Consider the following 24,614-nt stretch of genomic DNA (forward strand, 5'->3'; position numbering starts at 1 on the left):
GATAATGTCGATAAAAGGGCATTACAAAAAGGGTTCCGCTTGTGCAAAAATATGATTGTTGTTAGGATTTTATTTTAATCTATATACTATTGGTGGCTGGAAGCAGCTAAGTTCCTAATTGATACTGTATTTTGTGAGAATTTTGTTATAGAATTTTCAAGAGAACCTATTTACAAGGGAGGTTCTGTTGAAATTTCTACAAAAACGTAGAAGTCTTGCTATGACAATCAATATTAAAAGTGTTAGAATTTCTATATAATTTGATTTTTTTTTGAAAACAGAATGAATTTTTATTTTAAGGTTTATGAAAATGTATGATGTAGTTCACACCCGTGCTAGTCACCCTCTATTTTTGGGGCATGACAATAAATACCATTATGCCTAACAAATATGTGTGTGTTAAGAAATTACTAAAAAATTAAGCATAAGGAGGTGTGATTGATAAAAGGGTAAAGTATATTTTTTCCTTAAAATATTTCACAATAAGTATCATTTATCATGAATTATTTGTCAAAGTGATGACCAAAAAAATTATTTGTCAAAGCAATTCTATTTTTCAAGAGTTAAAATCGTTGCAACGACACCCTTATTCTCTTAAGCTATAATAAACGGTGACCTTGACTATTAACTCTAGAGGGGAGAAATTAGTTTGATTGACATAGGTTATGCATGGGTACAATTATCATTGGGAGAATGACAATAAAGTGTCAATAAATAAAATGAATGACAGTTGAGTTTTTGATAAAATTTTTGTAAAAATGAATTATAAATACTCATTTAAACAATTGCAAACAAAAATTCCAATTGTAAGTTGAAAGTTACATTTAGAATTTAAATGTTATTTTGCAATCAAAACTTTTAAATTTGTAGTTATTCATATCAATATTTCCTACTTATTTTTTAGAAAATTTTATCAAAGACCCAATTGTCATTAGTTCTCTCTTTTGAAACTTAATTGTCATTTTCCCAAAATAATTAGTTTAAATTAATACCATCAAATAACTCATTTCTCATTTTCTGCTTGGGCTCTAGCCAGAATTTTCACACACATATATATAATCGTCAAATTTATCGTGGCATTTTTTATCTTTTATGTGGCACTAATGTTTTCATTATGCAATCCTTTTATTCACTCTACAATGTGAATATTGTAATCCAGGCTGATATGATCGATAATTTACATAACTAGAGAACAAGGATTAATCTTACCCAAAAAAAAAACAGAGAGATAACAAGGATTAGTAGTTCACTTAATTAACCATGACAATAGGATTTGCTTTTCAACCCAAAACAACTAATATGTTTATTTCCCATGAGTGAACAAATAGAAAGGAAATAAATTATAAATGGGTAGATTTTAAGAGAATTTTAACGATATATATTTGCAAAATTTGGTGATGCATTGAATGAGTTATGGCCTTTAGAAATTTTATGCAATAATGCCCATACACGCATGATCTAGTTTCCATGCACTTAAGTTTTAGCCTTAAAATCATTCATTACTACAAATAACAATTTTAATATCTCTAATCTAAATCAATTATTACAAAAAAGGATGCAGAACAAGGAAGTGGTGGCAAACTCATAAACAAAGTGAATTTCAATGAATAAATCCACATCGATTGGCTAAAAAATTGATGTAGGAAAAACCACCATGTCAATTGTTGAACTAACAGACGTAGATAATTCCTTCTAGGCTGATTAGGTTTTTAACCAATGTAGGAATGATTTTTTTTTTTCATCTTTGATTGAATAATTTGTGTCAATTTCTATATGCAGATAACAAACAAACATAAAGACACAGGCCGAGCTCTCCAATAATCTTGTTTCACAAAGTTCATTGGGCCGAGCTCTATTAGTGGCCTCATTCTAACCTATGTAGCTTACACTTTTTCCGTCACCAGAGTTCCACCAGGACACACTGGGCTTTTCAATGATCCTACCATAGTGGAACTAGTTATTCTTATGGAGAAGCCATCACTTGTATAGCTTGCTTTGGACAATCCTTGAATTGGTAGCCATATTTTCCAGAACAAAAATAATCATTATGAAGACCTTCATAAATAATTATCATATCCTTAACAAAGTATCAAAACAACAAGCAACGGTTGATTAAGATAAATCTCTAATGCAGATATGGGCAAAACCGCCCTTATCATGTATAGAAGTTGAAAGATCAATCTTAAGAGTTTTTCCTAATCATCCCCCCAAACCTTCATAGTGACTTAACATTATAAAACTCTACAAGAAGATCTGAAATGCATATCCTAATAGTGATCCTTTTTATGTATCCACCCTCCAAGGGTTAAAATTTAGTCTCCATCATTGCACTAAAAAATCATGATTATCAATCATCCAAGGCCCCAAGAAATGTATAGTCTCTATCCTCTTTATTCATGAAGGAGGCCATATGATAGCAGTTGTTCAAAGGTGCAATCTTCACATTCTCTTGAGACTTCTACATTTTGTTATTCCTCACCTCCTAATTTCACTTAGTAATATGTACGCCTAACCTTTTTGTGATAAGTGAGTTCACCCATAACATGCATCAACTTGCATACTCATCAATAGTAAATTGCAACGTAGACATCTTAGTTTTTCCTTCTCCCCTAGTATTCTCCTCCTCATCCAAATCCTCCAATGCATGTGATATTTAGCGTTAGCATTCTTCTTGTTAAAGTAAGCTTACCTTTGGACAATATCATCCTCAACATCATGTTTCATTAGGAAAAAAGAACAACTCAGAGACAAAAGCTTGCATCAGATTTCTTCTTCCCATACTATCTCATTCTCCTTCTCACTCTCCTTATTCCTCCTATCCTCCATTCATTAGGTAAAGACTAAATCATGTTTATTCATATCAAGTCCAATCCCACCCTTATCTTGAACATTACCTCCCCCCTCAATCACCATCTCATACCTCTCTCTCTCACAATGGTTGACTTTGTTGATTCTAAAAACTGTTCTTTAATTTATTTGTCATTCTAAGCATTGGCTTTAACCATGATTTTCATATATATAATCATCAAATTTAATGATAAAATCTTTCTTTTTCTTATAGTACTAGTCTTTCATTCTACAAATCCTTTGCACTCTATTAATGTGAATATTGTAATATTGATTTAGACTGATATGATCATTTACAAAACTACAGAACAAGAATTAATAGTTCAGTTAGTCATGACAATAGAATAGGATTCACTTTTCAATGCAACAACTCAACAACTAAAAGGTACATTACCATGAGTGCAACAAAAAGAAAGGAAATAAAATATAAATTCATAGATACACCTTTTATATGAAACTTTATTATTTTAAAACCAAACGACCCATTATCACTGACAAGGAAACATTACACTCTTTATGCTATAACCACCATGCAATTCTTCAACTTTTTATTGACTGAAACATCATTATTGCTTTCCCGTAGATTTCACTTGTTAATTCAGCTTATTATTTCTTCATTACATTTGGTGATATAATAAGGCTACCCATGGCCTTGGCTTTCTCCCTTAAAATATACTTTTGTATCTTCCCTGTTGCATTTTTTGGTAAATCCTAAAAAATAACTGTCTTAGGAGCTATGTAATGAGGCATATGGTTTCGAAAAAAATTGATTATTTCTAGATCATTCACATCACACCCCTCTTTCAAAGTCATAAATGCACAAGGTGTTTGTCCCCAATAATCATCTGGCCTAGCCACAACTGCTGCTTCAAGAATTGTTGGATGATTATATAAAATTGTTTCAACCTCTATTGAGCTTATATTTTCTCCCCCTGAGATTGTTATGTTCTTCAATCTATCCTTTATTTCTATATACCCATCAGAGTGTTTCACTCCAAAATCACCATTATGAAACCACCCTCCTTTAAAAGCTTCCGTTGTTGCTTTCAAATCTCTCAGATATCCACTCATCACTGTGTTTCCTCTAAACATTACCTCACCAATTGTTTTTCCATCCATTGGGACACTTTTCATTGTGTCAGGGTCTTTTATGTCAACTACATCCAAACCCACATGAGGAATTCCTTGTCTAGCTTTTCTTTTGTATTGTTCATTAGGAGCCAAAGAATCCCACTCAGGTCTCCATGCACATGAAGTGCCAATACCATACGTTTCTGTTAGGCCATAAAGGTGAGAAACATTGAATCCAATGTCCTCCATCTTGGATATGATTTGAGGTAGTGGTGGAGAACCAGCTGTCATCACTGTCACCTTGTGGGGAAGAGGCTTTCTATCAACTATTACGGAGTTCACAATCATGTTCAAAACTGTTGGAGCTCCTCCCATATGAGTCACCTTATGTTTGAACAAATTCTTAAAGATGTCTTTTGGAGAGACATTCCTTAGGCACATGTTGGTCCCACATTGAGCTGCCATACCCCAAGGTAGACACCATCCATTACAATGAAACATAGGCACAACCCAAAGATAAATAGGCATAAAGCCCATTCCAGAGAGAAGAATAGTTGCTAAAGAATTCAAATATGCACCTCTGTGATTGTAAATAACTCCTTTTGGCCTTGATGTTGTGCCAAAAGTGTAATTTATACATATAGGATCAAATTCACTATTTGGTCTTACAATCTCAAACCTACCATTCCTATTTGAGAGTAGCTCCTCATATTCATAGTTGACTAAAGTAGTATCAATGGTAGGTGAGTGATTAGACTCAGTGACAACAACTAAAGTAGGGATGTTTTTAACACCTTTGCTCAGTAGATTATTCAATGCTCCTTTCACAACTTCATGTAATTGACTATTAACAAAAAGGACCTTTGCTTGTGAATGTTCTAGTAGGAGTGAAACCATATCTCTAGTAAGACGTGCATTAAGGGTGCATAAATTGCTCCAGCCATAGGTACTGCAAAATGTAGCTCATACATTGCAAGGACATTAGGGCATAGGGTAGCAACCTATTTGGAGAAAAGAAAAAACCAAAGGTAGTAAAGAAAAAATTGCATGCAAGGAGTACAATACCTAAAAAGACATTTACCACATGACTTTGTCAAAAGGAAAAAAAAAAATCTTACAATTTCAACAACCCCAACAAAAATAACAAAGGGCTACTACAAGAAAGACTTTTTACATAAGTTATTTTTTATTTTTTACATTGGATGATTGAGGGATGTAAAAACAAGTGTAGCAGTAAGTTGTCATTTTACATCTATTATATAATCAACATGGAAAGCACTAATTAGAAAGGATAAAGAAAAAAGAAATGACGTTAAACGTAGAAAGGAACCAGAAACGCATTAAAGGCCTAGAAAATTAGAAAAGCACAATGGAGAAACAAATTCCCAAGCAAGCAGAGTTGTAAATTCTTGATGAACTTTTGTAAGTGATTGAAGATCAATTGTAAAAAAAAAAAATCATGTTACGGTTTGCTAATGTGATTGAGCTATAAATTCCATAACATCATGAAATATTGATTGTAAATTAATGATGATTAGTTGTGAATGGAAGATAACATCAGGACTACAAGATGGATGGATCACTTTTGAAACTCCAAAAATTGATGGGAAAATGACAATTAGGGATTTTGTAAAGACATTATTGACAACTAAAAACATCAAAATATTGAAATATTAGAGAAGGACCATGATCTTTATTTACAATTAAAATACTTCTAATAATTAAAATAACCAATAGAAAGCCACTCATGAATATATGGAAAGTCAATTATAAATGGTTAGATAGTGCTTTATGCATACGCGTGTCATCACTTGTGAATTTAATGACAATCACTTGTAAATTTTTGCAATGTTGCTTATGAATTTATGGAAAGTTCATTGTGAATGGATATTCACAAATAAGACAGGGACCCTAAATCATTGATTTACAATTAAAATTATTTATATCCATTTACAACTAATGTTCTATATATTTACAAGTGACATTTCATAAATTCATAGTTGACTGTCCCTGAATAACAAGTGATGTATAAATTCATGACACTATCTATTCATTTAAAATTGAATTTGCCTAAGTTCACTAGTGGCTTTCTTAAAATTCACAAGTAATTATCCTTAAATTTATAAAACTACTTATCCATTTATAATTGGCTTTCCATTAATTCAAAAGTAATATAAATTTATAAATAACTTTACTTAAATTTGTAAGTCACATTCCACTAGTTATTTTAATGTGATAATTATATTTTCAATTTCAAAAAAACACCTTGTCCTTTTAGGACATTTCAGTAATTTGAAGTTTTCAATTGTCGTAAATGTCTTAACAAGGTCTATAATTGTCATCTTCCGTAAAATGATCCATAGCCTTTCTTGATGCTTTTTAGCCAACTTGCGACAATTTTAGGAATCGACTCCAATGCACACTTGGTTTGGCAATTTGCGGCTGATAATAACTTATAACCAACACATGCTAAGGACTAAATTAGGTCCTCATTGTAGATTTCTTAAAAAAAAAAAAAATCCAGCAATGTCATCTTTCCTTTTGAAAATCCAGCAGCATAATGCATAATCAATCTCTCTCTTTCTCCTTGTTTTTTTTTTAATGTATCTCAACAAATGGCAGCCATAAGACCAATCTCTCAATAAATCTAAAGGCTATTTAAGGAGTTATGTTCTCCATACATAGCTCTAGGAATCAATCTCTCTCTCTCTCTCTCTCTCTCTCTCTACATATGGTCATTTTGCTATCAAATAAATTCAAAATTATATTTATCTAATTAATATTTTTTGTAAAATATCTATCTAATTAACATCATACCTCTAAAATTTAGACCTAGTATGGAATAAATAATAATATATCAAGAAGAAAGTGAAGTCATATTTTCTATAATGAATTTATAATATTTTTTTATTCTTATAATCTCTTAAATTATTATCTTTTGGTCGAATCTTAAAATTATTATTACTTTGAAATATCTATGTTTTCTGTTGACAATTTCTATTAATTCTATAATATATAAGATATATTTTACAAATGTGCACCTATCTTTAATATATTCAATTTGTACTATTTGATTTGTTTGTTTATTATAATTGATTTTGTTCGATTTGGCTGATCCTTGACGCCTATCTTTTTTGGGTATAATTTTGACTAGCTGCCGACAGTCAGACACTCCCAGCCAAAAAGACAAAAAATTAAGACCATAATTTGAAAAGCCAGAAAATCTATGTTTCTTGCAGATACTTCCGTGAGAAAGTAATGCATTATTGTAACTTTTTCTTCTTTTCATGTTTTCATTACTCCATGAGATATATCTTCTCAATAAAACAATTCAACAGCAAGAATATATATTATTCCATAGAGAAATTTCCATTTGCAGAGATAAAGAAAAAGTTGAGACGGATTCCAAACTAGCTAAACCAGTAAACCAGAATTTGAGTCCCATAAAAAGCATGCCCACACGCATACGTACGCATATATATAACGAAAGGCTCAAGAGGGATAATAAAACTCACCACATCTTCATAAGAATACACTAGCTATAAATAAAACATATACTAGCTAAGTTATAAATTTCAGAATTGGTTCGGGAAATAAGTTATAGATTTCAGAAGTATGGGAGAGAATGCTCTCATATAACCTATATATAGTCAAGAGGGTGCGTAAGAATCACCACATCTCCGCGAGAAATCCCCAAATCAACAAGAGCAGAAGTAAGTTTTAAACAACGTTCATGAGTTTGAGCCCAATTATACTTTTTGGAATCACCATAGATGATAGAGGTCGTATCAGCAGAGAAATTGGCTGCTCTTTCCAAGAAAGTTATAGGAGTCAATGGTGCAAAATTCGCATCGCATTGAACCAAACCCTCCACCATTTTTGAACCAAACTTTGCTTCGATGTTTGAGAATTTATGTGCATTAGGACGTGAAGGCGAAGAAATGTGTTTGGATCTGCAAGGGAGAGACAAGTAGTCATGGGAAGGTTGTGGAACGCGAGGTTCATGGTAATGACTGTGAGAGATAAAAAAAAAAAAAAAGCTGATGCAAAATGGAAACACTGATGCGAACTTGGCGATGATAATCACAGTTTCTATAAACAGATATATATAATTATAACGATTCAAGTCCGCCTTGCAAATGTAATTTAAAACATTTTTATGCTGAAAAAAAAAATAAATTCACGGTTTTAATTTTTTTGATGATTTAAAGTGCTTTTTAATATTCAGAATAGAGTATAAGTATAACAAATTAAATTTTGCAGTAATCTTTGGAACTTCTACAATTTAAAGAAAATTTACTAATAGTTATTTGACAAAATAATTAGAATGATTATATATCCATGATAACATTGAAATGTTTTAATTTTTTCATGTTAATATTTTGGATAAATGAGCAAATTGACACCTAAATGTACTATAGATCCAAAAGCGTTTGAGATTCTAAACTCATCGTTTATACAATATTTCCTTTAACTTTTAAAAATAATGCAATTTGACCCCTGCCATTGGAAAAATTAATTTTGATCATTGCTTAACCAAAAAATAACAAACATTGACCTAAAATAAATACAGCAAAGTATTAAAATATTTCTTTGTTTTTGTCTGTAATTTTTGGGTCCTTACTGTACTTTTTTGGTTATTTTTATAATTTTAGATGTCTTTTTTTGTCATGTTTTAGTCAACCAACAATTAAAGTTAACTTTTTTTAATAGCATGGGTCAAATTGAATTGTCTTCAAAAGTTAAAGGGCAATATTTCACAAAAGATGACTTTAAGGTTTCAAACATTTCTAAACCTATTCATTAGGGGCTCAATTGCTCATTTATCTTAATATTTCAGACAGTCGACAAGAAAATGTACTGCATATGTCTTGTACCTGCCAATCAATGAAGCAATTGATAATCACTGAAAGCGCAACTTATGGACTTTATAAACTTGATTGACTTCTAAAATCATTGGTGAATTCACATAATTTTCCTATAAAATAAGATGACAATGTGCTCAACTACAATTGAATTGAAGCCTAATTTCAAACCCATTGAAAATGGTACAGTCATTACCATACTATTAAGAAAAGTTCACTTTAACTGTTAGTTGATTAAAAATAATCAAAAAAATAAAAAATTACAGAAAATGATCAAGAAATTCTCTTACTCATTCTCTGTAATTTTTTGAATAGTTATCTGTAAATTTTGGGTCTTTTACTATAATTTTTGGGTACTTTTTTCTTGTTTTGAAGGTTCTTTTATATCATTTTATAGTTAACTAATAATTAAAATTAACTTTGTTAATAGCAAGGATTAAATTACATCATTTTTAACAGCTGAAGGGAAATATTGTATGAAAGATTTTCATATTGTTGACAAGAAAATGTACTACGTATATCTCGTGCCTACCAATCAATGAAGCAATTGATAGTCATTAAATGCGTAACTAATTATGCACTTTGAAACTTGATTGAGTTCTAAAGTTATTCATGAATTCATGCGATAGTCCTATAAAATAAGATGAAAATGTGCTCAACTACAATTGAATCGAGGCTTAACTTCAAACACATTGAATGATAAAATCTAACGAGTGGACATAATCAAATTTTATTTCCCCTCAATCAATTTTTTAAAATATTTCACAAAATTTTTTTATAAAATAAATAATATACAATGATAAAATAATAGAAAATATTTTTGTTCTTTCATTATATTAACTTTCATATAAAAATAAAATTTCCATGGTATGAAATATTTTAATTATAACATAGATAATATAAAATGATATATACAAATATTTATGTTAATAATATATATTAATTGATTTTAATAATATATTTATTAATAATTATACATTTACGTGTCAATGTATATATATGACAATATATATTTTCAAAATATTTACATAGTAATAATATATGAAATAAATAACAATTACATTATGTTGAATATATGCATTCAATTAAGTAATACGTGTGTGTATTAAATTTTCTATAATGAAAAGTCATCACAGCTCAACTGGCAAAATACATACATAAAAAGAGAGGTTTTGGATTCGAGCTGTGTAATGTGACATGGAGGGAGGTCCATGAGGTGATGTGGTGGTAAACTTTTAATTATAATATAAATTAGTGATGGACACATATTCTTCATTGGTGATGCTGTATTTTTTTAATGGAAATTAGTGATGGATAATCCACCACTAAATGCAAAATTAATGACAGATTTTAATTTATTGATTAGTGATAGATTTGTCTATTACTAATTGCAATTTCTTTAGTAATGGCAAACATTCAATGGTTGGTTGGAAATGGGACTGGAGAATTGACTTTTGGCAAGATGCTCAGATCCCAAATTTACCGGAGAGTCAAATGCCAAGCCAACTAGTCTCTACTGATCCAGTGGAAAATAGAACTGTAGCCACTGTGAACGTTGATAATAGTTTGGGATTCAGATGGTGTGGATGTACCTAACCATATTAAATGTAAAATTGACAAATTGCTTTACCTTCTATTGATGTGGAAGACAAAGTCAATTAGTTAGGTAGTTAATAATGGCCTTTACTTAGTCAAATTAGGCTACAGGTGGCTTAAGGCCAAAGCTACAAGGATGGTAACTCAGGACCAAGCTCCTTTCATCCGAATAGCCTTTGAAAAATCCATTTGGTCTCTTAAATTCAGTCAAAGGTGTGACATCTTTTATAACATCCCAACAATTTAAACTAACACAATAAAATAAATTAAAAATTAATCAGGATTAAGATGAGGTTAAGTTTTGAGAATTTTATTCTGAATCATATTTTTTTGTAAAAGGAGGACAATAAATAATGTTAGGTGGAATTAAATTAAATTATTTAAGATATAGTTTTAACTTAACATATTATAAATAACTTAATCTTGTGAAAATTTTATTTGAACAAAAATATACAAATTTAACTCAATCTTTGCAATTTTTGGAGAGCCTAAGAAGATATATATATATATATATATATCTATATTGGATAGAATTAAGGGGAAAAAAGGAAGAAAAGGAAATAAAAAGGTTGAACAAGAAGGGGAAAAAGAAGATGGAATTATGGGAATTTAGTAGCACGGCCCACTATTGCAATTTTTGGAGAGTCTAAGAAGATCTATATATATATCTATGTTTGTGTTTTGCGTATGTATAAGATAATTGTGAGGGTAAAAAACAATAAATTGAAGAATAAAATACAAATAATATCCTTAAATAATAAAATATTTTTTATTTTTTAATATGCATCGGGTAAAAAATTATAAATTATCTATATAATGTACAGTTTAAAGGGGTTTACTATTTATCACTAGTTTTTCCATTGTAACCCGTTAAACTTTAGGTTAATATGCAATTGAATCTTAAACTATAGGTTCAAGAGTAATTTAAATACCAAACTTTTATTTAATACATTCTGAATCTTAAACAATTAAAGTTAAGATAATTTCACCCCCTTGTTAAATTTAAACAAACGGCCGTTAGTTTTTTAAACAATAGAGCCCAATGTATGATTTTTTTCTTAAAGGAGGGTAGGAGAGAGGGGAAGGGGAATTTGCTGCAACTCACACATTAAGCCCTATTTTTTAAAAAAGTAATGGCCGTTTTTTTAAATTTAATGATGAAATGAAATTGTTTTAATTTTAATTATTTATGATTCAGAATTTACCAAATAAAAGTTTAGGATTCAGGATTCAAATTGTATATTAACTCTTAAACTTTTTTCAAGAAATATATTTTTAGTTTTTTTACTATTTTTTATAGTTGGGGGAAATTTTGAGAAATTGTGTTAGTTAATGGATAATTTTTATTATTTCAAGTCTTAACATACTTGAAATGACAAATTCTACATAAAATATGTTTTAATTTTAATTTTAAAAATAAGTCATCATTCATCCCATATAAATTAGAAAATAAAATAAATTTACGTGGCATGAACGATGACTTATTTAAAAAGAAAAAATTTCATGTCGAATGATCATGTGTGCCTTATAGTACAACTGATAGGTGAGAGAGCTATCATGTGTTTATTGTATTTTTTATATGTATAAGATAATAAATGGTAGAATAAACAAATCTAAATGACAATTTATACAATAATTTTTTTATTATTAAAATTTTAATTTATGAGTGAATATCACATATTATAAAAATAAATTATTATTTATATTTTTAACATATAAAGAGTAACAATTTTTTTATTTATATTTTTTTAATGTGTATAAGGTATGCTATTTATGTTTTCAATATATGCGTAGATAAAAATTTAAAATAAGACAAGGAGTTATTTAAATTTTAATTTTTGGTAGATAACACATAAATTTTAAATTTTAATTTATAAAATAGAATTTCATTTTTTATATAAGTTCGAGTGTCACAAGTCTTTGATCCAAACTTATCAGGTTGGTAATTGAGAGCACCTCTTTGGAGGCATAAAATAATAATTTTAAAACAAAACTTACTTTTCATATGCATCTCTTAAATTTCTCTTAGTTTAATTGATGTTTTTCTTGTCATGCAATACAAGTAATTGATAAATAGTACTACTATCAATCCTATACATGAATCACTTTCTATAAGTAGATGTTCTATTTGATGTGTTTCTTCGCATGAAAAATGGATCATTAATTTTTTTTTTCAGTTTTACTCTTTAATATTTTTTATAAATAGAAAACAAAGTTACATAAAAAAGAAAATTATCTTTTAAATGTGATGCATTTAATAAATCTAAATTAATTTTTTTCTTTTTGAGACAACATTAATGATTTAACTACATTTCTTTGATTATAGTGAGTTAGTTAAAAGTGACTTATATTGGCTATGCTATTTGCTTAATTTTAAATCATTATTTAATACATACATATTTTTTACTTATTTTTACTTTTGGCTATAATTGTAATTTATAAATACTATTATAACATAAATTAAAGTGTAGAGTTTATTATAGCATATATTTTATTTTTCTTAGGAGGATGCATAGGTCAACAGATTCTGAAAAAAAATAAGTTCATTGTATTTTAATATGCAAGAGGTGAGTAAATTTTAAAAAAATCCTATTTATATTTTTTTATATACATAATGCCTTAATGTATATAAAAAAGTTACCTTTATGACAAGGGTAACATATTACAAAATAGAAATTGTTTCTTAGATTTTAATTTACACAGGATAACCAATAGTGGATTAAGGAGTATTTCTTGAGGGAAAATACTTTTGTTCAATTAATTATGGGGGGAGAATTTAGTAGGAAGTATGTTTTTAAACTTGATTTCAAATTTTTTTCGCATAATAATTAAAGGAAAAGTGCAAATGTACCTCTAGGATAACAAACTTTAAGAAAAAATAAGTAATTACTTATATCTTTAATATGTATGGGCAATTTTTTTTAATATAGAATACATTATTATTTAAATTTTAATTTGTATAAATTAAAAAATATGATATTTTGAGAACATAAAAATAAGTTATTTTTTAATCTATATATTTTTGTTCATTTTTATCTTTTAAATATTAAAATTTTCCCTGCATTGTATAGGGAATAAATCTAGTTGAACTGTATATTTCTATTTATTCAATCCACACTCCATTGAAGTGTGAGACATAATTATTTATTTATTTATTTATTTATTTATTTTCTCTCATGGTTAGTTGGTTTGTTTATATATTTAGAAGAGGTGTATCATTTGTCATTAATATCTTGGAGGAGATAATATTTACTATTGTCGGAGCTTTATGCTTACCAAAAAGAAATCCAAGAAGAAATTAAAAATAGAAAAAGAACACTATACATCATCAAACCAAAATTTTCATGGGGACAGCAAATCAAAACTGATTGAGATATTCTTTTGATGACAACTTCTCTATTAAATCTACTTATAAAGCTACTGAGAATTGTGAGGGAAATACCAATGCTAAAATTTGGTCCACCATCTGGAAATGGCATATTTATAAAAAAATCAAGTTCTTCCTCTAGAAGGCTATATGGAATCGCCTCCACACCAAATTTGTCAATATTGAAAATGTGAATCCTTTCATAAAAAATTGTCCTTTTGGTTGCAATTCTCTTGACTCTTTCATTCACATTTTATGCAATTGCACTAAATCAAGACAAGTATTGATGAAATTAGTAAAGTCTTGTAAACTTAACATTTTCTTCTCCCTTTCCTTGCAAGATTGGATACTTTGGAATACAAAGAATAATGTTGGAGGCCCGAATACTAGAATCCCTTGGAAAAAGCTCTTTGCTCACATTTGTTGGAACATTTGGAAAGACCACTGCTCTAATATATATTCTAAATAACACATTCCTGACAAAAGACATCATCTTCTGTAGCACCCAAAGCATCATCAATGATCGTTATCTTCAAGTTCAACTCGAAAATGTGCATTTAGAGCATAACAGATCTTTTGCTAGATGGATTCCACTCAAACCTGGTTGGGTGAGATTGGATGTAGATGGCTCTGTCTACACCAATGGAGTTGCATCTTGTGGTGGCCTTATTCGTGATTACTAAGGTAATTGGATAAAAGGTTTTATCAAATATCTTAGTTATCATCCCAGTACTATCACTAAGCTCTCAGCGATTCTTGAAGGTCTTTTTCTTTTTTGGGGGTGTAAATTCACCCACGTCAATGTTTACTCCAACTCTCTTGAAGCTTTGTTACTTATTCAGCATTACTACAACCCGAACCATCCCTTCAATGAAACTATAAAGAAAATCAGAGGCTTTGCCATGAAGTATTGGGTTATCAACTTTAACTATGTGTTTAGAAAAGCCAACAAGTGTGTGGATTGGCTTACTCATCAAGCATTGAACAATAATAACGACATCTTGATTTTTGATGACCCTCCACCAGAATGTTGCACTCTTATACATCTTTTGATTTGACCTAATTTTGTAAGGTTTTTCATGGTCTTGTATTAAAAAAAACTGATTGAGATATATTGAATCATAGTTGAAGGACTAAATCATAATTGATTCAAAACTTGAAGGACTAGAAGAATTTTTCCTTTTTAAAGTATACATCGGTGATTAGAATAGGTTTTACAGCCCAAATTAATTATAAAATGATTATAAGCCATTTTTAGAAAAGTCCTCATTCTAATATATATATATATATATATATTATGTTGTTTTTTTACCCTTAGTCCCAAATACCAACGCATCTTATGATAAGTAAGAGATAACTTTACATAAGAATCTAGATCAAAAAAATACAAGAGGTAAAATGTGGAAAATAATATTTACATGTACAAAGTCGCTCATATTTTGAATCAAGGTTAGATGAGAGAAAATGCTTATATTTTGAACAGAGAAACAGCATTAACTTGTCTAGTAATTTCATAATTTAAAAAAGCTTTTCTGAAGGGTCATGAGTTTGCAAAAGAAATTTAATTTGTAAAATATGAAACCAATCCTAATATGCTAACCAGCTTTGTCAATTAGCCTCCGTTGGCCATGCAAAGTAAATAACACGCTGAAGCGATCTTGAACGACAATGATGCCAACAAGTAAATTATAACACAAATTGTAAAATAATTGAATTAAGCTTTTTCAAGAGTCTTGAGTTCCCATTGCATTCCGGATTACTTCTTCCTAACCAATTGCCATGAAATGGACTTAGTGAATGCCACAGTCTTCTTTTTTGCATTCACATAAAGTTTAATTTAAGACCTTACTTAAAATGATACAACTTTCTCCACTAGAATCAATGTCAATTAGAAAAGATGTTTACCTTTTAATAAAGCAAATATTATATGTGATTAATTAATATTTATTTGTATATTTCTGGATACCCAATCCAAATTATATAGAAAGTGAGTCTCGTAATTAATTAATAGTTATGTATTTATTTTTTCTTGGATAAATTGGTGCATTGGTCAAAAAAATCTTGTGCCTAGAAAAAAATGGACCAATTTTTTGAAAATTTGGGAGTCAATTTGAAAATTCACAAGGAATTTATTATTAATATATAACAGTGTATCATTAATAAATATAATAAACTAGCCATAATATATAATATAGTAAATATTAAGCTGTTTGTTTAGTTTAATTCTTTAACATTGAATTTTTTTTAATTGAAGTCCTTCATTCGTTATCCAAACTTTTAGCCAAGCATTTGAAGTGTCTAACACAACGGCGAGCACAATCATTCTACGGCTACAAGGTAGTGAACTACAATCTTCAACAAACACAGAACATTATATGACAATCTGCTTCTCGAATTTTAACAACATTCAAAACAAACTTCGACAATATAACACTAAAATATAATTATTATACATGCTTTGAATCCACTTCTTCATTACTTGGAGGATAGAAAATATGGTCTGAACCACGGAGAGAATGAGGAAGATGATTCCAGCAATAGAGACGATAATTTGCCATGGTGTACGACAATAATCAAGTCTCAATGCTGCCTTCTTCTTGTGCCAACAATCTTCACAAAATCCATTCAACCTTTGACAAATATCCATATATTCACTACTTAAACCTGTTTGGATGACATTTATGCAGAGACCATGAACTACTGTTGCAACATTGTTAGTGTCACCTCTACGAGTGCTCACTATTTTCTTTTGGACCAGAACATCCACATCTTTATGAGTGTTGATTAGGCAATCCAGTATAAAAACATAGTCCATAATGTAAGATTCATAGGGATAATGACGTTGCTCCAAAGCTATCATATTACGAACTAAAATTTCTGCTGGATATATCACCAAAGTTTGTGGGATCTCAACAGCATGCCCAGAAAATTTCAAGTCTAGTAAACACTTACTTGTGCCTGCCTTCTACTTTACTCCCGTTCTTGTAATTCATTTGCGCTATATAAAAGAACATGGTTATTTGCTTCCATGAATGAATTCCTCTATGGTATTTTTGTTGGTAAGTAAAATAGTCTAAAAAGATCTGTAAAGTGTCTTATCCTTACTTTGGAATTAGGCGCTAAAGTTTGGGTATTAAAATATTTAAAGTAATGGTATGAGAGCCCAAGAAATGAAAGGAGGTCACCCCAAAGGTTATTGGGGAAGGCTTTATTGAATAGTTCTTTAATAACAAAGAAAGGAAGCTGGTTCTCAAGTAAAACCAAATCCATACTTATAGCAACTATCAACCAGGGTTGTGAAAGTTTAGCATCACTACGAATCTCATCATGAAACTTATGGTACCTGATGAAGAGTTCAATGATGAAACCAGCATCCACTAATATCAGTTTCACAAGTTCTTCTTCACTAAGTTTGATGCTGTCAGAGTAAGATGCACGAACTTTTGGCTCTGTATGCTTTACAAAACTAACCAAATCACCCAAGCTTGACATGGCTCTTTGCGTAAATTCTTTGAAGAAAACTTTTTTGTGCTCTTCCATATCTTGCAGTATCTTATCATCATAATGAAAGGGGCCAATCGATGTAAATTTTGGGGTGTAAGCCTTTTCATTTAGATAACGAATTGTAGGAGGTACCCTGTAGATACAACAGGCTGGTAACAAGCGACCGTCTTTGCTATCATCTACTTCTATCAGTTTTTTGATATCAACTATGAGTTCTTTCTGCGTTCTGTTCGCCATCTCCAAATGAATCTTAGTGTCTTCGGTAATTTGTAATAGCCACAAATTAAATTTTTTAAAATAATTTGATGACTAATTTTGTCCATTTTTGTTATTTGCATATATATATATATATATATATTTTTGCATACCCTTATCTTTAACCGTTGAAAAATGAAACCAAACAAATTAATCAAGGCCACATGAAGTAATGATAGTGATTGCTTCACAAGTTAATGTCTTGCACGAAATTTTTAGTCCACATCTCTTTGTAAAACGACAACAGGTATATGGTGGGAACATAATAATTAATAACAATCAGGCACCTTAGATTTGCAAAATGATATCCAAGACTTAAGATTCACATTGTTAAACAAGAAAGATTAATCAATAATACCGAACACTTTTTTCAACAAAAATTATATATATTACTACATAGTTAAGTTGCAGATACATGAAGATGTTAACACGTATGAACCTTTTCCGGGAAAAAAAAACACGTATGAAAAAAAAATTCATATTTGGTGGGTAATGCTCCCTCCAATCTTAATTACAAGGCAAAGTTAGAAGGCCCTATTTGCTAACAGGGTTGGATCAAGAGGAAGGGATTAATTCCTCATAATGTGACAAACCAAGGGTTTGGATCTTTTGCTATGAAAAGTGCCCACATTTAATGTCTAACTATGGCTCAAAGAGAATTACCTCCAATAAAAAGATACCTAGCTATGAGCAATAAAAAAATGGCCCTATTTGATTTAAAATATAGAACAAAGACTTTCTCCCTTCGTTCAATTTAAAAAGCATTTTTAATTGAATTACACTTTCCATTAAGTTAGTTAATTATTTTTAAAATTATACTCTTTTTCTATGTGTACTCCTATTTACTATGATGTTTTAATTATAAAATTTTATCAATTATACACCTAAGTAAGGGTATTTTTGAAAAAAAAATCATTAATTGCATTTTAAAAGACACAAAATGCCTAATATTTTTAGTATCTTACCTTAAAAAATTAACAGAGAGAGTAATATTCTTTCCCAGTTACCTCCTATGTATACAATATCAAGTTGTTGGCATATATTTAGTTCTAGTAAAATACTTTATTATGAATGTTAATTTCAGCTAAAGGTAAAATTGGAAAGCTATACATTTTTCTTAGGGTTAAGGTATAATTTTATCTCTGAACTATTTTTTCAAGAAGCGAAAATCCATTTTCTACTAACATAGCATGTGTATGAGGCCCTTGTATAGTGACTTGTAGGATTTTGACCATGCTCTTTAGTTCTAACTTGCTCTTGAACTCTTTTTTTATGAGCACTAGTCATGGAAATTATATTTGATTTCATTTAGGATTTATTAAGATTTGATTTAGGGTCTATTAAGTTTGATTTAGTATTTAGGGATTGATATTATTTCTTTAATATCTTAGATTTAATTTTATCTTTAAATGTTATCTAAAATAAAATTAGATATCTATATTAGGTAGATACCTTATAGTCCTCTTTTAAAATATTTAGGTTTAGATTTATTATTATTTTTATTATTTTTAGAGCTCTATAAATAACTCTAGAGTTCTTTAATTGTATTCAATTTTGACATTTAAATAAGAATTATACATTTTTCTCTTCCTCTTCCCTTCTCCCTCCTCTCTCTTCCCCTCTCCTCTTTCTAGTTTCACATCAATTGGAAACCTAAAGTCTTTTTTAGGAGTGTTAGACATCCTAAAGTTTTATTAAAATAAAATTTAATAAATGTCACAAAAATATTAAATATTTTAATATTTAATAATTTAAATATTATTATTTATAAATATACATCCAAAACTTGCAAATAATTTTTTAAGTGTTAACAGCTTAAGCTAGTTTTCTTAGAAATGTATAGATGACTTGTAATTTTTATATATCAATCATATTTTTAATATTGATTAAGTTTCTTAAAATTTTAAGTCATTTTCTAAAATTTTTTTGATCAACTAACAATTTTCCAACAAAATATTGCACCACCAAATTTAATACTTTCTATATGTTGCAATGTTAGGGGTACAATAAGAAACGTAACATATCATGACCAACATGCTAACCAAAATGTTTATTTGGAAGATATCACTAGTCCCATTAATATGCTATAAAAAAAGCTACTTAACAAGAGAATAATGAAGAGATGAAGAGAAAAAAAATTCCTCTATTAATTTGGAGTTCATTCCCTTTGTTTTTAGTACAAAGTTGCAAAATATAAAAGTATTAAAAATATTAAATTGGTTGTTGCAGTATTTTGGAGGAAAACCATTAGTTGATCAAAAATATTATAGAAAAGGACATAAAAAATTCAAAGAACTTAATAAATATTAAAAACATGATCGATATATAAAAAATTATAAGTCTTCTATAAATTTCTAAAAAAATTAGTTTGAGCTATTAATATTTTAAAAAAATTTTATAAATTTTGCATGAATATTTTATAAATAATAATATTTAAATGATTAAATATTAAAATATTTAAAATTTTAAAAATATTTATTAAAGAGTTAGAATGCATTTTCCCCTATACTTTTATTAAAAGAGTATTGTGCACCCTGTATTAATAAGTGGGGCATTTTTTATCCTAAGTTTTGGGGTGTAAGCCGTTTCATTTAGATAACGAATTGTAGGAGGTACCCTTTAGATACAACATGTTGGTAACAAGCGACCACTTTTGCTATCTTCTATCAGTTTTTTGATATCAACTATCACTTCTTTCTGCATTTTGTCCACCATCTGCAAATGAATCTTATTGTCTTCGGTAATTTATAATAGCCACAAATTATTTTTTTTTGAAATAATTTGATGACTAATTTTGTCCACTTTTGTTATTTGCATATATATATATATATATATGTATATATTTCGGCGTACCCTTATCTTCAATCGTTGAAAAATGAAACCAAACAAATTAATCAAGGCCACGTGAATAAAGTAGTGATAGTGCTGTCATCACTAGTTAATGTCTTGCGCAGAATTTTTAGTCCACATCTCTTTGTAAAATGACAAACAGATAAATGGTTGGAACATAATAATTAATAACAATGAGGCCCCTTGAATTTGCACAATGATATCCAAGACTTATGATTCTCATTGTTAAACAGGAAAGATTGATCAGTAATACTGAACACTTTTTTTAACAAAAGTTATATTAGTACGTAGTTGAGTTGCCATGAAGATGTAAATGCGTATGCCAAAAATAAAAAATCACATTTGGTGTGCAATGCTCCCTCCAATCTTAATTACAAGGCAAAGTTAAAAGGTCCTATTTGTTAATAGGATTGGATCTAGAAGAAGGAATTAATTTCTCAAAACATGACAAACCAAAGTTTGAATCCTTGCTGAGAAAATGCACACATTGAGTATTTGACCATACTTTGAACAGGATTGCCTCAAATATAAGGATACCAAGCTATGAGCAGTAAAAAAAAAAGGACTCTATTCAATTTAAAAAATAGAACAAAGATGCACTTCCTTTGTTCAATTTAAAAAGCATTTTAATTGAGTTACACTACCCAATAAGTTAGTTAATTGTTTTTAAAATTAGACACTCTTTTTATATTTACTCTTATTTATTAGAGTGTTTTAATTAGAAAATATTATTAATTATACTCCTAAATAACGGTTATTTTTGAAAAAACTTCATTAATTACATCTTGAAAGACCCAAAATGCCTAATATTTTTAGCATATTGCCTTAAACAAATGCATTATACTTTTGAACAAATAGAGTAATATTTTTTTTCCCAATTGCCTCCTATGTATACAATGTCATGCTGTTGACATACTTTTAATTATAGTAAAATAGTTTATCATGAACGTTAATTTTAGTTAAAAGTAAAATTGGAAAGCTATACATTTTTTTAGGGTTAAGCTACATTTTTGTTTCTAAACTTTTTTTGAGGAGCATTAAAAATCCTATACTAGCAAGTCAGGCAATTTACCCCCGAATTAAAATTTTTTTTTATTAGTCAACCATTAACTTTATCATTTTCTGCTTACATATCATGTGTGTAGGGCTCACGTATAGTGACATGTAGGACTCTAACCATATTCTTTGATGCTAATTTGCTCTTGATGTTCTTTTTTAGGAGTATTGGACACCTTGAAATCTTATTAAAATAAAATTTAATAAATATCATTAAAATGTTAAATATTTTCATATTTAATAATTTAAATATTATTATTTATAAATATTTATCCAAAATCTATAAATTATTTTTTAAATATTAACAGCTTAAACTTTTTAAGCCCTTCTCCACAGTTTCCTTTGTCAACTAACAATCTTCCACTAAAATATTTTTAATATATTAATCATATTTTTAATATTCAAATTTTTAAGTCCTTCTCTATAATTTTTTTGTCAACTAACAATCTTTCAGCAAAATATTACACCACCCAAAGATAACATTCTCTGTATGGTGTAATGTTAGGGATACAATCAGAAACATAACAGATTAGGATGAACATGCCAACAAAAATGCTGATTAGGAAGATGTCACATGTCCCATTAATATGCTACAAAAATGCCACTTAACAAGAGAATAATGAAGAGATGAAGAGAAAAAATTCCTTTGTTAATTTGGGCTTCATTCTTTAGTGAAAAAAAATAGAGTTCATTCCCTTTGTTTTTAATACAAAGTTGCAAAATATCAAAATATCAAAATATTAAATTAGTTGTTACAATATTTTGGAGGAAAACCATAAGTTGATCAAAATTATTATAGGGAAGGACTTAAAAATTTTAAAGAACTTAATCAATATTAAAAATATGATCAATATATAAAAAAATTACAACATCTGTAAATTTATGAAGTAACTATTTTGAGCAATTAATATTTAAAAAATAATTTATAAATTTTGAATGAATATTTATAAATAATAATATTTAAATTATTAAATATTAAAATATTAATAATATTTATTAAAGGGTTAAAACATATTTTCTCCCTATACTTTTATTCAAAGAGTATGGGGTACCCAATCATAATAAGTGGGAAAAATTTTTAGAGGAGCAAAAATCTCCTTCCAATAATAGATCACTATCAACAATTTGCCATCCAATCAAAATCCACAAACCCAAAATAAGCCAATATATTTCAAAAGAATATATCATGACGGGTTTTCCGTTAGAACTAGAGTTTCAAAGGGAAAACATTGCTCAAACAATAAAGGCAATTTTTCTGCCCCAAGAAGAAGAAGACACAGAGAATTTTACCTCCACAAAATTCCAAGAAAGACATATAGTATTATGATTTAATCTTGGTGGCCGCAAAATCCGTTATGATTACTCATAAAGAAAAAGATGGAAATTTTTATAGCCAAATACAAATTCACAAGGTATTAACTCCAACTACTTTTGTTTTCCTTATTAGCCAAAAGCTTTTCAATTGATTATTATGGCTAGGTATACAATTATTTTGATTACAAAAAAGCCTAGTATAATACTATATTTTATAAAAAATATGAATATTCTTGGTTTATCTAGTTTGATTGAGAGTGCCAAAATGATTTTTCAAAATGGTTCCTTCAATGATTTCATATCTCCATATCAGTAATATATGTGTGTGTGACTTCCTTATCAAAACAATGATTACTTTTCTTCTGATAATAGTTAAAATAAAAAATATACTTAAACCCTAAATGAATTATGGCTGCAGTTGATATTTATAACTGTCGTGAAAATAACTATATTTTCATGTTTATTTTCATATTTGCCACTAAATATATTATGTCCACAGTTATTTAGACAGCTGTCGCCAAAATGATATTATTAGAATAGCATTTTGCACTAGTAGGTGTGATATAATTAATTTTCCATTTAAATTAATATCAGAAAGTTAAGTTAACAAAAAAAAAATGATAATTTGCTTACTCAAAATTCATCTTATTAAAATTATTTTGCATTCATTAATTTAATTGTGGCGTAGATTATTATAATTCATTGGACAAGGTAATGTGTGGATTATGGCGACACGAGCTTACCCTATCTACGAATTATGACCTTTCCCTTCTCAGCCCTCCCTTTCATTACTGTCGGTACTCCTTTTCATTCGTCAGTTTCCATTTAAATGAAAAATTACTAGGTATTTTTAGCTAATTTTCATCAATAAGAAAACAGTTAGTATCATTAAAAAAAATACTTACTTTTTTATATCTATCCTTATTTACTATTTTTTTGACCAAATCCTTATTTAGTATGATAACATAGTCACAAATAAATATGAAATCTTATTAATTTCAAATATTTATTAATTTTAAAAAATCTCATTTATTACTCTCAATGTAAGTTTTTTGAGTTTTAAAAAAATACATATTAGCTGCACCGGATATAATACCTCTATATAGACTAACGGAGTTACTCGAACTCAATTTATGATTCACAGCAAATACACAAGAGAGGGAAGTAGAGAGATTTTCTAAGTACTTTTATAAAAATGTCTAGAATGAAAATGTGTGTTCAGTTTTCTCAGTTGTCTCATTATACAACTCCCACATACATATAATAGTTTCCGAATATATGCATGCAATTAAAGAAACTGCTCACACTCTACTTCAAACAACAAGAGAAAAATGCACTTAAGGCCCCAAACATATTATATAAAAGGACGCAATTGGAATTAATATTCAGATAAGCTCCATGGGCTTAGGTTTTGGGCTCATCTTCAACTGTGGATAACCCAACACTTTGAAGTAAACACAAAAATATCTTACTTTTAAACATGATAGTTTTCGAAAAATATCATGTAATTTAAATAGGAGTAGTTATTTTGTCATCCCCCATCATCTCTAGTTTTAGATTCAAAGAGAGTGTTTTTTCTTTTCTTGTGTTTTTTTTTCTTTTCAAGCTAAGCATTGAATGGTATGATATTACAGTCTTGTTCTTATTACATGGTTCAATAGGTTAATTAGAATTGTTGCTTTAATTTTGAGAAGAGGGAGGAACTATTTTCCAAAGTTAATTTGATTCACCTTCGTCCATTTTAATTGTGAGTGACAAGGCTATTTTGTTAAAAAAGAATGCTCTATTATGGAAATAGCTAAATTTTGTGCTGAACGATGGAAGCTGTAATTGGAAATTTAGGAAGGACAGGATTTTTGAAGGATTCATATTGCAAAACAAGCCATGTA

The 24,614-nt window shown here is 28.8% G+C and overlaps 1 protein-coding gene and 1 pseudogene across 1 annotated transcript; both read right to left on the bottom strand.

Moving 5' to 3' along the window:
- Nucleotides 1–2,199: 2,199 nt before the first annotated feature.
- On the bottom strand, nucleotides 2,200–7,948 carry LOC129315298 (isovalerate--CoA ligase AAE2-like; annotated as a pseudogene).
- Nucleotides 7,949–15,470: 7,522 nt separating this feature from the next.
- LOC129316507 (uncharacterized) lies at nucleotides 15,471–17,487 on the bottom strand. Its single transcript, XM_054960929.1, has 3 exons — nucleotides 16,932–17,487; nucleotides 16,226–16,626; nucleotides 15,471–15,512 (listed from the first exon to the last, which is right to left on the bottom strand). The coding sequence occupies exons 1-3, from the start codon at nucleotides 17,485–17,487 to the stop codon at nucleotides 15,471–15,473; spliced, it is 999 nt and encodes a 332-aa protein (XP_054816904.1).
- Between the last annotated feature and the right edge of the window lie 7,127 nt (nucleotides 17,488–24,614).

This window comes from Prosopis cineraria, unplaced genomic scaffold, assembly GCF_029017545.1.
Source record: "Prosopis cineraria cultivar Desert tree isolate PC_DT_omini unplaced genomic scaffold, ASM2901754v1 PC7, whole genome shotgun sequence".
NCBI classification, from domain to species: Eukaryota; Viridiplantae; Streptophyta; class Magnoliopsida; order Fabales; family Fabaceae; genus Prosopis; species Prosopis cineraria.